Genomic DNA, 13,012 nt, shown 5'->3' with positions numbered 1-13,012 from the left:
TGCGGCCATCACGGCCAACGTGCGGCGGATCAATGTGGCGCTGGAGAGGTAATGAGCCGGGGAACGCCGCCTGGGACAGATCTCTCTTCCCCGGGGCGCTGGAGAGAGGACAACCCCTGCCCCGCCTGGGGTTCTCTCCGGGGCTGGAGATGGAGCAACCGGGATCTCTCACGGGTACCACTTCCCTTCTTAGAAGCCTTCCCGTGGGGACTGCTCCTAGAGTCGGAGCGGGGCCGCCTCTGAAGTGGGCAATACCCCTACCCCAAATTGCCCCAGCCTTAGCCCCGTTAATTCCCCCAGTCCCTGTATCTGGGGTAGCTTCCCCTGGGCTGGGTAGAGCTGATATTGTTGCTAATTCTTGGAAGGGGGAGGGGTGGCCATAGGGTTCTGAATATAGGGTAGTACAAGTGTGTGGGGGGGTGCTGGGGAGACGGTGTGGGCATGGACATGGAGAGATGATGGGTGCAGGGTTGGTGGGTGAGTGAGGGGCATGGAGATGCAGGGGTGGCAGATTTGGGGATGGGCCTGTGGGTTGAGGAAGGATACAAGACATGGGGAGCAAGGACAGTAGTTGGGGATGGCAGGGTCAGGTAGCAGCAGTGGGATGGGCACAGGCAGCATCTATCTTCCCCATCTCAGTATTGTTCCTTTGCCAGGTGCATTATCCATCTAGCCTTAGCAACCCCCTGTGCTGGGCAGGGAGGACTTCTGGGTGTGGGGATCAGGGGCCACATCAGTAATGGAAGCTTTTCTCCCCTTTGCCCAGGATTCTGGAGGATAAAGCGACTGTGGAGGAGCTGAACCAAATGCTGATGTGTCAGGGGAGGGGGCCTGGGCTAATAGTTTCTGTGCAGCACCAAGTGAGTGCTAACACCCCAACTGCCTTGGGGAGCGGGTGAGAGCAGGAGTGGGTGCCCCGTGCTGGAGCTCCCCATCCCAGGACACTCCCAGGTACCACAACACAATGAGATCCCAGGCTCTCTGTTGCATTGGCAGAGCCTCCATTCCCGGTGGCGTTGCAGTCTGGGTGGTGCATGGTTTCATGAGGGTGGGTCAGAGAGCCATGTCCCATGTGCTGCAGACACAGGCTGGTGGTAGGATGATGATGGGAGTGGATGGGAAGGGTGGGAGGGGAAGAGACTTCTGGAAGGAGCCCCACCAGGTGCTTGGCTCTGTCCTTCACTTACCCTCAGCCATCTCTTCCAGAAGACCTTTGAGTCAAAGTAGCTATGGGATCACCCCACAGAGAACCGCAACCACAGCCTTCTGCTTCCAAGAGACGTGTTGGGGCCCTGTATCAGAGAGTGGGACCCAAGCTGCTCAAGGACATCCTGGCTTGTTGCCAGCTAGAGACGCTGCCTTCTTGAGGACACTAGGAACACTTTTGGGTGCTGGGTGGCAGTTCTGCCCCATGATGCTTGGAGATTTTCCAGTCACTCTTTGTTCTCACAGATAATAAACATGAGACGTGATCCCTGACATCCAGCTTGTCTTTGAATGTGTGACTCCCACTCCACCATCTGCCTCCCCGGGGTTGCTGCCATGTTGGCTGTGGGATGGGCAAAACAGGTGCCATCACATTGGTTCCAGAGCAGGATGGGGGTCCTCATCTTGTTTCCTATTATGGTATTGGGAGCAAGGAAATACTGCCTCTCCCATCACTACTAACACCCCTTTCCCTTGGTATGGAGGGATCATCTTCCTGGTTACTGGAACCAAAGCCACTGGGGTATGCAACGGCCCTGCCATGAGCTCATGGCATCAGAGGGAGAATGGGGGCCTTCTTGGAGAGTGGATTCCAGAACTGGGAGAGGTGGTGGATGTTGTGGGTGGAGCTGAGGGTAGGCCTCATTTCTGGGTGCTGGAGTGACTGGTATTTTGTCTGTGTATTTTGACTGGTTGGTGTGTTACATGTCCCCAACCCCCACAGCCTGAGAGTCTGTTACAGGCCCAGCTAGGTCCCCTGCCTCTTTAGCTCAAGCAGTAGCAGTTTATGCTTCAAACTGTGGAGGCCCTGATTTAATCCCTGCTGGGTCAGCCTCATGTATGCCCATGTGTTCAGGTACCAGTGGCTTGGGGAGGAGGTTCAGAGAAAGGGTCATGTGGGGCTGGAAGGGGTTGGGACTGGGATTGTGGCAGGGACTGTGCATGGTTCTGTTTAGTTAGAGCCTGAGCTATGGCAGACAGAGAGGATTAGTCTGAGGCTTGGAGTGCCCCTAGTCTTTCCACTGGAACCTCTGGGTGCTGCCACAACACAAACAGCTACTGCTATGGGGCTGAAGCTTTCCTAGGTACAGCCATTTTAGTCTGGTTTCAGAGTAGCAGCGGTGTTAGTCTGTATTCGCAAAAAGAAAAGGAGTACTTGTGGCACCTTAGAGACTAACAAATTTACTTGAGCATGAGCTTTCGTGAGCTACAGCTCACTTCATGGGATCCATTTTAGTCTGTGGAAGTGAAGTTGGCTGAAGACTACCATGTTATTCGTGGCCAGCCATTGATGATACGCGATGCTGCCATCTGAGTTTCTGGGACAGAACCTGTTCTGGATGCTGCCATCTTGGTTAGTGGAACGGAAGCTGCCCAAGTGGCCGCCATTTTAGATCGTGTAATAGAAGCTACCTAAGGAGTCGCCACCTTGGATTCTGGATTGGAAGCTACCCAAGGAGCTGCCATATTGAGTGCTGGAATGGAAGATGCTTGAAGTGCAGCTTGCAGGGTAGGAATACATACATGCATGCGCGCGCGCGCACCCATCCTCCGTGCCGTGTCATGTTGGTTCCCTGAAGTGATAGGACCCTGGGCGCCGCCATGTTGGCTCTGGGCGCTGAAGCCGGCCTGGGCGCCGCCACGTTCCCCTGTGTTTGGCAGGCTAGAGGTTGCGCATGGCTGGGGCAGAGGGCGCGCGGTCGGGCCGGGGCCAACAGAATGGGGATGGAAGTGGGGGGAAGCGGCCCCGGCTGGCGGCGGAGCCGGACCGGGGAAACCGGGTGACCGTGGTGCTGGGGGCACAGTGGGGGGACGAGGGGAAGGGGAAGGTGGTGGATCTGCTGGCCGTGGATGCCGACCTGGTGTGCAGGTGCCAGGTGAGAACGGGGGGCTGCTCTGCGGTGCCGGGGGAGCCCGGGGCGGGGAAGGGGCTCACCATCGGGGCGGGCTTAGGGTGGGGGTAGCTCCTGAGACCCCAACGCCCCGTCCTCCTGACCGCCCTGTCCCCGCAGGGGGGGAACAACGCGGGCCACACCGTGGTGGCGGGGCTGGTCGAGTACAATTTTCACCTGCTGCCCAGCGGGGTCTTGAACCGCCATGCCACCTCCTTCCTCGGTGAGTGACCCCGTGCACCCCAATATCCCCCTGCAGCCCCACCTTGACACCCCATCTCCTTCCACAGTGAGTGGCCCCAGTGCACCCCAAAATCCCCCTGCATCTCCACCCTGACACCCCACCTCCTTCCTCAGTGGGTGACTCCAGTGTACCCCAATATCTTTCTGCATCCCTGCCCCCAACACCCCCCCATGTACTCCAGTATCCTCCTGCCTCCCCACCTGCAGTGCTCAGCTGCCTTCTGAGCCACCATGTTACCTCCTTTATCAGTGAGAGCTGTCTCTACACCCCATATACCCCAGTATCCCAATACTCCGCACCTGGCACCCAGCAGGGGCCTGAACCGCCATGCCGCTTCCCTTATCTGTGGAAGACCTCCCTACACCCCATCTTCCCAATTGTCCTGCGGGGCCTGAACTGCCATGCCACCTCCTCATCGCTGAGTGACATCCTCCACTTGCATATACCCCATATCCCAGTACCCCCTGTATCCCCATCCTGACCCCCAACACCCCTCCAATAGTTGGCAGGCTCTTGACCTGCAATGCTGTCTCTGCACTCCACATCTCTACTAGGCCCTTTGCCCCTCACTCAGCCTCTTGCACTCTAGCCTGTGACCCTTCTGCTGGGTGTCTTTCCAGGGAATGGAGTGGTCATCCACCTGCCGGGACTCTTTGAAGAAGCTGAGAAGAACCTTGAGAAAGGGCCTGGTGAGTGACCGAACCCAGCCACCCTGCTGCCCCCTCCCTCGGAGAGAGGGTCTGGGGGTGGGGGGCAGGACTCCTGGGTTCTGGGAGGGCAGTGGGGTCTTGTGAGTTAGAACGGGGGTGGAAGTCAGGACTCCTGGGTTCTTTTCTTTCCTTGGTTACATAAAGGCACAATAAATAAATCCCAGTTCCCACGCTTTGTAGCAGGGCTGTCAACCGGCCCCCTGCATGGGGATGGGAGGCTCAGGCCGGGCATGTAGAGTAGTCTAGGCTACGGGGGTCCAAAGTGGGAGGCCTAGGGGTGATTCACGTTCCCACGGTGATGTGTTTTCCTTCCCCGCAGGTCTGGAGGGCTGGGAGTCCCGCATGGTGATCTCAGATAGAGCTCACATTGGTAAGTCCAGAGCAGCCAGCAGGGGACGCTGTCTGCATCCTCTGGGACCTCTCCTCCTACCCTTGGAATGTCTCCTATCAAGACCCAGGGGCACTGGGCCCATTGGGAGGGGATGATCAGGCAGGTGAACAGTGGAAGTGGGGGGTTGGGGGGTGAGTTGAGCGGGCTGTGTAAGCAGATGGGGAGGGGGCTGGTGGGGGCAGTGGTAGCAGAGGCTTTGGGGTGTCCCTCCCCTCTCACCTCATCTCCCATTCTCTCTCTTGCCACAGTATTCGATTTCCACCAGGCTGTGGATGGGATCCAGGAGCAGCAGCGGCAGCAGCAGGATGGCAAGAAGTGAGTGGGGGTTAACAGCTGGGTCCCCATTTGGGAGGGGCAGGAGGGATGGAGCTGGGTCTGGGCCTGGGGAGGATTGTGGCTGGGTCCCCTGGAGCAGGGCATTTCCTTAGGGGTTCCCCTTGGTCACCAATGGCAGTGGCTAGGCTGGGGTTGGGAGGAGGGAAGGCTGTTTCTGTGGGATTCCCATCCCTTGGTGACAGGGCAGCTCCTTTCCCTGCAGCCTGGGCCAGTGTGGGGAGCATCCAGTCTGGCTGCAGCCTGGCAGGTAGGAGGAGCTCCCACCACAACCCAGCTCTGACTCTGCTTCCCTGGCAGCCTGGGCACCACTAGGAAGGGCATCGGCCCCGCCTATGCCTGCAAGGCTTCCCGCACCAGCCTGCGCATCTGTGACCTCCTGGCCGACTTCCATGAGTTCTCCAGGAAGTGAGTTGCGGGGGGGGGGGGATGGAAAGGAGGGGAGCAATCCTTTCAGGAAGATGCCCAGGGGCCCCTGGGGATCCATTCATGCCCTCCAGTCCTGGGGCCCTCCCAGGATGCCCTGCCCCTGCCCTGGGGATCTGTTCACAGATCACACCCCACATGGCAGTGCAGGGCTTGGGTGTCTGTGACCCCAGGCAGTGCAGCGGCGTTTAAGGGTGCGCTTGTGGGCTTACTAGTCCCTATCTCTCTCAGGTTCAAGGTGCTAGCCCAGCAGTACAAGGCCACGTACCCGGCTCTCACCATCGACACGGAGGCTGAGCTGCAACAGCTGAAGGTGGTTGAGGGCCCCAGTGATGCCCCCCAGCTGTGAACCACCCTCCCCTCTGCCCCAGAAATAACCCTTCCTTCCAGGAGTCCCCCACCTGGCTGAGAACCAACCTGCCCCTCAGAAACACCACCTTCCCCTCTGGGGATCCCCTACCTGCCTGAGAACCACCCAGGAATTCCTCCTTGCCTCCAGGGTTCCCGACCTGGGTGTGAACCAGCCTCCCAGGAACCGCCCTCCCCTTCCCCTGGAAATACACCCTGATCCACCACCTGACCGAAAACACCCAGTATCCTTGAGTAGCCCCAGAGACTGAGTGGTAGCACCTCACCCATCTGATCCCAGCATCTCTCCCCAGGTCTATGCTGAAAGGATCCGGCCCCTGGTGAAGGATGGTGTCTATTTCATGCACCAGGCCCTGCACGGGCCCCCCAAGAAGATCCTGGTGGAAGGAGCCAATGCTGCCCTGTTGGATATTGACTTCGGTAAGTGTGGCACACTGCCCTTATGCCCAGTGTACGGTGGGTGAGGCCCCCCCGCCTCTGTGCAGTCTCTAGGGAGTGCCAGGCCTGAGCTTAGCTTTTCCCAGGGCAGCCTCAAGGCTCCAAGTCTTGGGTTAGCCATGAAAGCAGGGCTTAAATCCGAACCAATATTGGCAGAAGCTACTGCCGTACTTTCTCCATGGCTTCCTGGAGCCTGTGTCTGTCTGACCCTGCGTGTGCTTTGCCTGGGGCTGCCAAGATCGCCCTCTCTCCTCACTACTCCTGCTCCTTTGTCCCTAACTCCAGCCCTGGTGCTTTCGCTGTTGTGCTTTGCTTCAGGTTTCCATGGTCTCTGCAGGGCCCTCCATTCATCTGGGCTGACTGCACTTAGCTCTGGATAAGCTATCTGGGCTGGAACCAATATGGTTGTGTGGCACCCAGCCATCCCTTCTCACCCTCCTCAGAGGAGGAATTAACCCTCACCCCCAGCAGGGAGCAACACAAAGTGAGTAGGGAAACTGAGTCACATACATTGTTAATAAAAATAGCACCAATATTTCCACATTTTGCACCCCTCCCTGCTCCATGGGGCTCCGCACAGCAAAAGCAGTGGGAGCCAAAGAGAACACGTTCTGATTACTGCAGTGCAGGCTGGGAAGAAAGAGTCCTCATCACAACTGGAGTCTGGGGCTGGGATAGTGGTGTGTGGGCTAGGATAGTGGTGTATCCACCCCGTGCTTAGCTCACTCTGGCCTCTCCTCTCTCCCCAGGGACATACCCGTTCGTGACATCCTCAAACTGCACAGTAGGGGGCGTCTGCACAGGCCTAGGTGTCCCACCTTGCCACATCGGGAAGGTGTACGGGGTGGTGAAGGCCTACACCACCCGGGTGGGCGTTGGAACCTTCCCCACTGAGCAGGACAACGTGAGTGTGCAGAGTGGGTCTGAATGACCAGTTGCGGAGTGGGGGGACATGTCCCCTGATGCTTATGGGTAGTCCCAGAGAGAGGGAAGTGGGATTCCATAGGACTCCCCCTGAAGGGACAGGGAGGACCCTTTGGGCCCCCTCTGCGTCCCCCAGGGAGCAGGGAAGATCCTGGCCCTCTGGGGTCTCAGGAGTAACGGCCTGTCCCTTCCCCTTTGGCTCCACAGGAGATTGGGGAACTGCTGCAGTTACGGGGCCAAGAATTCGGCGTCACCACAGGCCGCAAACGCCGCTGCGGGTGGCTGGACCTGATGCTGGTGAGATACGCCCACATGGTCAACGGATTCAGCGCGTAAGGGCTACATCCCCTCCCCCACTGCACCCACCTCACAGCCTCAGTAACCCGCTCCACACCCACCCTGCCATCTCCTCCCCCATTACCCACAGCCTCACTAACTCCCCACCCACTCTCCAATCCTCCCCTCCCATTGTCCCTCCCTTCCTACAGTCTCGCTAACCGTTCTCACCTCATGCACCACCCCCCCCATCAGTCACTGCCTCCCACGCACTCTGGTCTCGCTCCTCCCCACCCCACCCCGGCATAACCTGCCCCCTGCTCTCCCTGCAGCCTGGCGCTCACCAAGCTGGATATCCTGGACACCTTCCCGGAGATTAAGGTGGGCGTGGAGTACCGGCTGGAGGGGAAACCCATTGCCTACTTCCCAGGTGAGCCAGTGGCTGGGTTACCCCATGAAGGGGAGGTATTGCCCTTTCTTCTGCCTTCCCCACAATGAGAGGGCAGTGGCTTCTGAGCCTCAGGCCTTGTATCCTCTGAGCTTGGGGGTGGGAGAGGCTCCTGTAGGGGGAGTGGTGCAGGGCTCCAGGGGGGAGGGACTGAGCCATCCCTGGGTGGGGGCATTCTTAGGGAGTACAGGGAGCAGAGCTGTCTGAGGAGTGGGGGGGATGGGGTGGCAGGACTGCCCTGGGAATGAGGTGGGGGAAGGGGCTTCCTGGGACAGGGGATAGGGGCTCCTTGGGTAGTAGGGGCTGAACCACCCTGGGGATAGGGGCTCCCTTGGGCCCTGCAGCAGCCAGTAAGCCTCTGTGCTCCCCGCAGCAAACCAGGAGCTGCTGAACAAGGTGTCAGTGGGCTATGAGACGCTGCCAGGCTGGCAGTGCAGCACAGAGCAGGCCCGCAGCTTTGCCGACTTGCCTCCGCAGGCCCAGAGCTATGTCCACTTCATCGAGCACTACCTCGGAGTGCCAGGTACGTCCACAGCCCTACTGAGCTGCCTGCTGGCCTGGCTCACAGCCGCAGCATCAGGGCCTGGGGATGGGCATGCTGGGTGCCCCCATCGGGATGCTGTGCAGTTCCCTGGAGAGGGGATGCCGTGGGACATGGGATCTGCCTCTCTCCTCCCACAGTGAAGTGGGTCAGTGTTGGGAAGTTCCACAAATCCTTCATCAAAGTTTCTGAAGCCTCCTCTTCCACCCAGGTTGTCACGTGGGGAAGGAAGTTGTTCTGTTGGGGGGTGGAGGAGATCAGCCTTGCATCTGTGTGGTGGGGAGGGGCAGGGGAATCTGCTCTGTGTGGGGGAGGGATCTGCCCCACAGGGCTGGGAGTTCCCAGTTCTCACCCCCATCTCTCCTCTCACAGTGAAGTGGGTCGGCGTCGGGAAGTTCCGCGAATCCATCATCAAGATTTTCTGAGCCTCCCTGGCTGGCCGTCAGTCGCAGGGGCTCTGCCCCAGGACACCCCCAACACACGGACCGTCAGCAAAGGATCACAGGGACCAAGGGGCTGGGAGCAGCCCCACACATGCCTCTCACTCTGCCATGCACCCCCCTGCGCTGTGGGGGGCTCCACCCCTCCTGGGAGAGAGTGAATTGTCCCCCATCCCCCCTGTGCTGCCCATGCTGGGGAGCCCTGGCCTGTGGTTTACAGGCCTCCTGCCACACTCTGCTCCCCCTTGCTGAAGGCTGGGCTATGCAGCTGCCCGCCCCCTCACTCCAGGACTGTGCCAGGCGGGCTGTGCTCACTCCACGAGCGGGGCCCCAGCCCAAATCCAGCTCCTGCTCCACCTGTTGCTCCTGCCCCCCATGGGGACAAAGATCTCCCTGCCCTTCCCCACTGGGAACTCCTGTCTCCTCTCCCGCCATGCCTGTATCTCCCTGCTCTGCCCCCCACTGTGGGAAGTCTCACAGCTGCTTTTTCACTGTATAGAAATAGCTATAAAGAGCCATGATTTATTTTCACCATGAGCCCAGTGCTGTGTCAGTGGGGAGTGCGATAGGACGGGGGTGGGCACTGTCTGACACTGTCAGGTGAGGGGGCCATGCATGTCCTAGCACTGGGATGGGCTGGTGGGGAGTGGAGGGGTGCCAGGTGCTGTTTTTGGGAGTGGGTGGATTATTGTGTTTGTAGGAAGCCACTGAGCTTCCCCCAAAGGCTGGGAATTGGACAGGGGAGTAGGGGGTTTCTGGGCTGCTCCCTTCCCTGCTGGGGTCTCTGATCCAATCTCCGCTGGGATGGTGACTGGCTCTGGGGCCTATATCCTGGGCATCGCTCCCACCACTGGGCCCCATTGCTGGAGGCTGCCTACTCCCCATACAGACTGGGCAGTGTCCCAGCTGTCAGCAAAGCTCCTGGTGCTGCCCCTGGCCCCCACTCACTGCTCAAGCTAGGCCCCTAGTCCCAAAAGTGCCCCCTGCCCACCCCACAAACAAGCCCCAGCCAGGCTCTTCTGATGGCACTGCCCATGCCCACCCCATCTCCCCAACCCAGGCCCCCTAGTGCCAGCAATACCTCCAGCACTGCCCCTGGTGCCGCAATAACACTCACGCCACCCCAGGCTCTGTGCCTCCTGTTACTTTATTCTCAAGGTCTCAGTTTACATTGTCTGGAGCGGCTGAGCCCTGCAATCTGGGCACTGCCCTACCAGCCCTGGGGGTAGGGGATGGGCCTCTTTCCCCCTTTGGCACCCAGGATCAGCAGGCTGGGAGCTGACACCCTCCCCCTCCAATGGAAATGGGGTGATTTGTGGCCGGTGTGACACTGCTGGGGATGGGCCTGCAGCTTCAGCTGCCCCAGGCCTGGAGAGGGGAGCAGGACTTGGTGTGACTCCTGCCAGGGTGAGGTGTGATACCCCCTCCTGATTTGAGGTGTGTGGGGTAGGGGTGGGGCGGGTTCCCCCTGAAGGGGAGGGGCTTTGGGGACCTGTGCTCAGGGTAGGTGCCCTGTCTGTGGAAGTTTGGGTGGGTGGGGGGAGTGGTTCCAGCCAAACACCCAGCTCCAAAGCTGGTTTTGGGGGGAGTCAGGCCCTACCTGGGAAGTCCTGCCTGATCACCCGGGCAGGGTGTGGGGAGAGGCTAGGAGTGGGGGTTATGGTGGCTGTAGCTGAGGGGTGGGGCAGGTAGGGCTCAGAGCAGGGCACAGAAGAACTTCTTCTCACGGAACGGGTTCTCGGAGGTGGGCACCGGGGTGATGAGTGGGTCTTCACAGGCGTGGGCATCACAGTATGTCATCAGGTCAGCTGCTGCCTTGGATACCTGCAGGGAGGGGAGGGGTGAGAACTCTGCAGGGTGGGCCCAGCGGGAAATGCTGTAGGGAGCAGGGGGGAGCTCCCAGCTACTCCAGCCTTGGCCTCTCTTAACAGGGGGCACTGGCTGTGGGGGGTGGAGGAGGAGTCCCCGACTACTCCAGCCCTGGCCTCTCCCCACAGGGGATGCTGCAGGGAATGGGGCAGGAGGACGGGCTGTGGGGGGGAGTTCCTCACTATTCCAGCTCTGGAGGTGGGTGGGGCCCTTTTCTGCCACAGAAGCTGTCAAGATACCATCCCAGTCCCCACCTTTATCCGGCACATGCTGGCCTCAATCTTGAGCTGCTCCACCATCTTGCGGGCCTGCCCGATGCTCATGGTACTGTTGACGGGGGTTTCGCCCTTCATGGGGACCCTGTAGAGGGAGAGGATAGGTTGGGCTCAGCCCGGGCCAGGGTCATGGGGCACCTGGGAGCCTGTATCCTGGAGCGTCCAGACCAATGGCGTGGGCACAATGCCCTGGACAACTGCCCCTGCCCTCAGCTTCTTTAGGTCACTCCTAGCCCCTCAGCACCGTCCCCAGCTGGTGGTGGGTTAGAGAGAGCTCCAATCCTGCCTGGCCTCAGCTCCTCCCTACCAGCTTCCCCCTGTCTGCCCCACCCTCTCCTGGTCCAGGCTTTATATCCCTGACCCTGGCTGTCAAGTACTTCCCCTATAACTCAGAGCTCCCAGCTGCCTGGGGCACCTGTATCCCCAATCTTGGTTGCCCAGGACCACCTGGCCCATGGTTAGAGCATGTCCTGACAAGCCCCAGCACCCCTAGTTGGAGCTCAATCCCCTTGGGGAGGGTGTGGCAGGGGGTTGCTCCAGAATAACAGCTCCAATTTGCTCCAGTATGGCTACTCCTGCCCTGGAGAGATTGGGGTGGGGTCATTGCCCATGCGTGGGGGGGTCATTGCCTATGGGTAGCAAGGTACCATCCGATGGCCAGGAGTGCTGGATGGCTAGGGGCATTGTTCTAAGTACATGAACTGTTCCTCTTGAGTTTGGGGGAGGCAGTAGATGCAGAATGGACTGTCCTGCCACCATGGTCACTCAACGCTGGCGGCTGCCTGCCCAGGCTGAAGGGTGGGATTGTCTCTGCCCAGGGCTCAGTCCCAGGGAGAGGGGAGCTGAGGGGACCATCCCTGAGCCCGCCACCCCCCTTCTATCCCCAGGCTCTGGCACAATGGGCCCTGTGCTGCCCCACAGAATTGTCTCCTAAGACCCTGGGCTCCCAAATCCCAGACTGACCTGAGCACCAGGCTGAGAGGCAGGAGCTGAGTGCCCCCTCCCAGCTCTAGCCCATCTCTGAGCCCCTTTGCCCCTTGCTGAGCCCCTTTTACCCATCTGAGCCGCATCCTCGAGCCCCTCACTGTCTCTGGAGCAGCACCCGCTTCCCCATGGCACAGTGCTGGGCGTAGGTGCAGGATGACTAGCCCAGCCCTATGTGCAGACAAAGGGGCTGCTGCTTGCTTTGCTCTGCTTCTAACAACGCCAGCAGCCCACTCTGCAGCTGCACCCCCCAGTGCATCTGCCCCAGCCCATAAATGCAGCTTTCTTTCGATCCTGCCCTCTCTCTCTCTGCAATATGCCTTGGGCGCAGATGGGAGAGAACCCTGTCCCCAGCCCCCGTTTCCTGAGGCAACGGCATGGCGGGGGCCCCATCGACCATCCAGACCCACATGGGCCCTGACGGTACAGAGACGATACCAGGTGCCCCCTGCCCCCCACCCCCCATCGAGGCTGGCTGCCCCTCTGGGTACCCAGGCACGCCCCAGTGGCCAGTCAGGGCACCCCTGGGCACTGACCTTCGACGGTCGCTGCCAGATCTGGAGAGACTCTGGGATGGGCTCCCCTGTGTGCCCAGGTGCCCCGGGCGCCCTGCAGACAGCTCCGCTCCCTGTGCCTCCTCCGGGATGCAGCTAATTCAAGGAGCCCGTGGTACCTTGAAGATGCTCAGAGCCGCTCGATGCTGGGAGCGGACCATGCCCGCTCTGGGGGGAGGAGTGCACGCCCAGCGGCGCCCGGCTGAGCTCTGGCTCCTTGCCCAGGCCCCAGAGTCCCCTGGTGCACAGCCCCAGGCAGGGCAGGAGGAAGGGAGCGAGCGCTGGCGGGGAAGAGCGCCCCAGGAGGGGGCCAGGCAGGGACTGGGTTCCCGGCACCCCTGCACAGCTGCTGGTGGTACAGGCCCGCAGTAGCTGCAGTGAGGATAGTCTCCCCACCACACTCATTTGGAAATCTGACATCAGGGGCTACACCGGGCATGGGGGCTGCTACTATGCCTGGTTCTGAGACCCTCTCCAGGGAGCCTGGGGCTGGGCCAGTGCCTGGAGTGTGAGGGGGTGGGGAACAGGCAGCGGAGTTCAGCCCTGTTGGGGACTGGCTGGTTTCACACCTGAGAGCCTAAGGATAACCCCAGTCTAGGGAGAGGGAAACTGAGGCACAGAGAGGGGACCAGACATACCTGGAGCAACCCAGCAAGTCTCTGTCAGAGCCAGGGATAGAACCCAGGAGTCCT

The 13,012-nt window shown here is 60.2% G+C and overlaps 2 protein-coding genes across 5 annotated transcripts; one reads left to right on the top strand and one right to left on the bottom strand.

Moving 5' to 3' along the window:
• Nucleotides 1–2,557: 2,557 nt before the first annotated feature.
• Nucleotides 2,558–9,169, top strand: LOC142072720 (adenylosuccinate synthetase isozyme 2-like). 4 transcript variants are annotated; one of them, XM_075130515.1, is made up of 13 exons: nucleotides 2,558–2,716; nucleotides 3,219–3,321; nucleotides 3,963–4,031; nucleotides 4,372–4,422; nucleotides 4,692–4,758; nucleotides 5,077–5,184; nucleotides 5,434–5,515; nucleotides 5,865–5,991; nucleotides 6,759–6,913; nucleotides 7,141–7,265; nucleotides 7,542–7,639; nucleotides 8,031–8,180; nucleotides 8,571–9,169. In XM_075130515.1, the coding sequence occupies exons 4-13, from the start codon at nucleotides 4,395–4,397 to the stop codon at nucleotides 8,621–8,623; spliced, it is 993 nt and encodes a 330-aa protein (XP_074986616.1). In that variant the 5' UTR covers nucleotides 2,558–2,716; nucleotides 3,219–3,321; nucleotides 3,963–4,031; nucleotides 4,372–4,394; the 3' UTR covers nucleotides 8,624–9,169. The 4 variants fall into 4 exon arrangements, with proteins under 4 accessions (XP_074986616.1, XP_074986614.1, XP_074986615.1 ...); XM_075130513.1 differs by lacking the exon at nucleotides 2,558–2,716 and adding an exon at nucleotides 2,726–2,875; XM_075130514.1 differs by lacking the exons at nucleotides 2,558–2,716; nucleotides 5,077–5,184 and adding an exon at nucleotides 2,726–2,875.
• A 598-nt stretch (nucleotides 9,170–9,767) lies between these two features.
• On the bottom strand, nucleotides 9,768–12,494 carry GNG3 (G protein subunit gamma 3). Its single transcript, XM_075130517.1, has 3 exons — nucleotides 12,303–12,494; nucleotides 10,762–10,867; nucleotides 9,768–10,462 (listed from the first exon to the last, which is right to left on the bottom strand). The coding sequence occupies exons 2-3, from the start codon at nucleotides 10,858–10,860 to the stop codon at nucleotides 10,334–10,336; spliced, it is 228 nt and encodes a 75-aa protein (XP_074986618.1). The 5' UTR covers nucleotides 10,861–10,867; nucleotides 12,303–12,494; the 3' UTR covers nucleotides 9,768–10,333.
• Between the last annotated feature and the right edge of the window lie 518 nt (nucleotides 12,495–13,012).

Source organism: Caretta caretta, chromosome 7 (genome assembly GCF_965140235.1).
Source record: "Caretta caretta isolate rCarCar2 chromosome 7, rCarCar1.hap1, whole genome shotgun sequence".
NCBI lineage: Eukaryota > Metazoa > Chordata > Testudines > Cheloniidae > Caretta > Caretta caretta.
The sequence above is the reverse complement of the archived record's forward strand: the minus strand, read 5'-3'. Positions and strand labels throughout refer to the sequence as shown.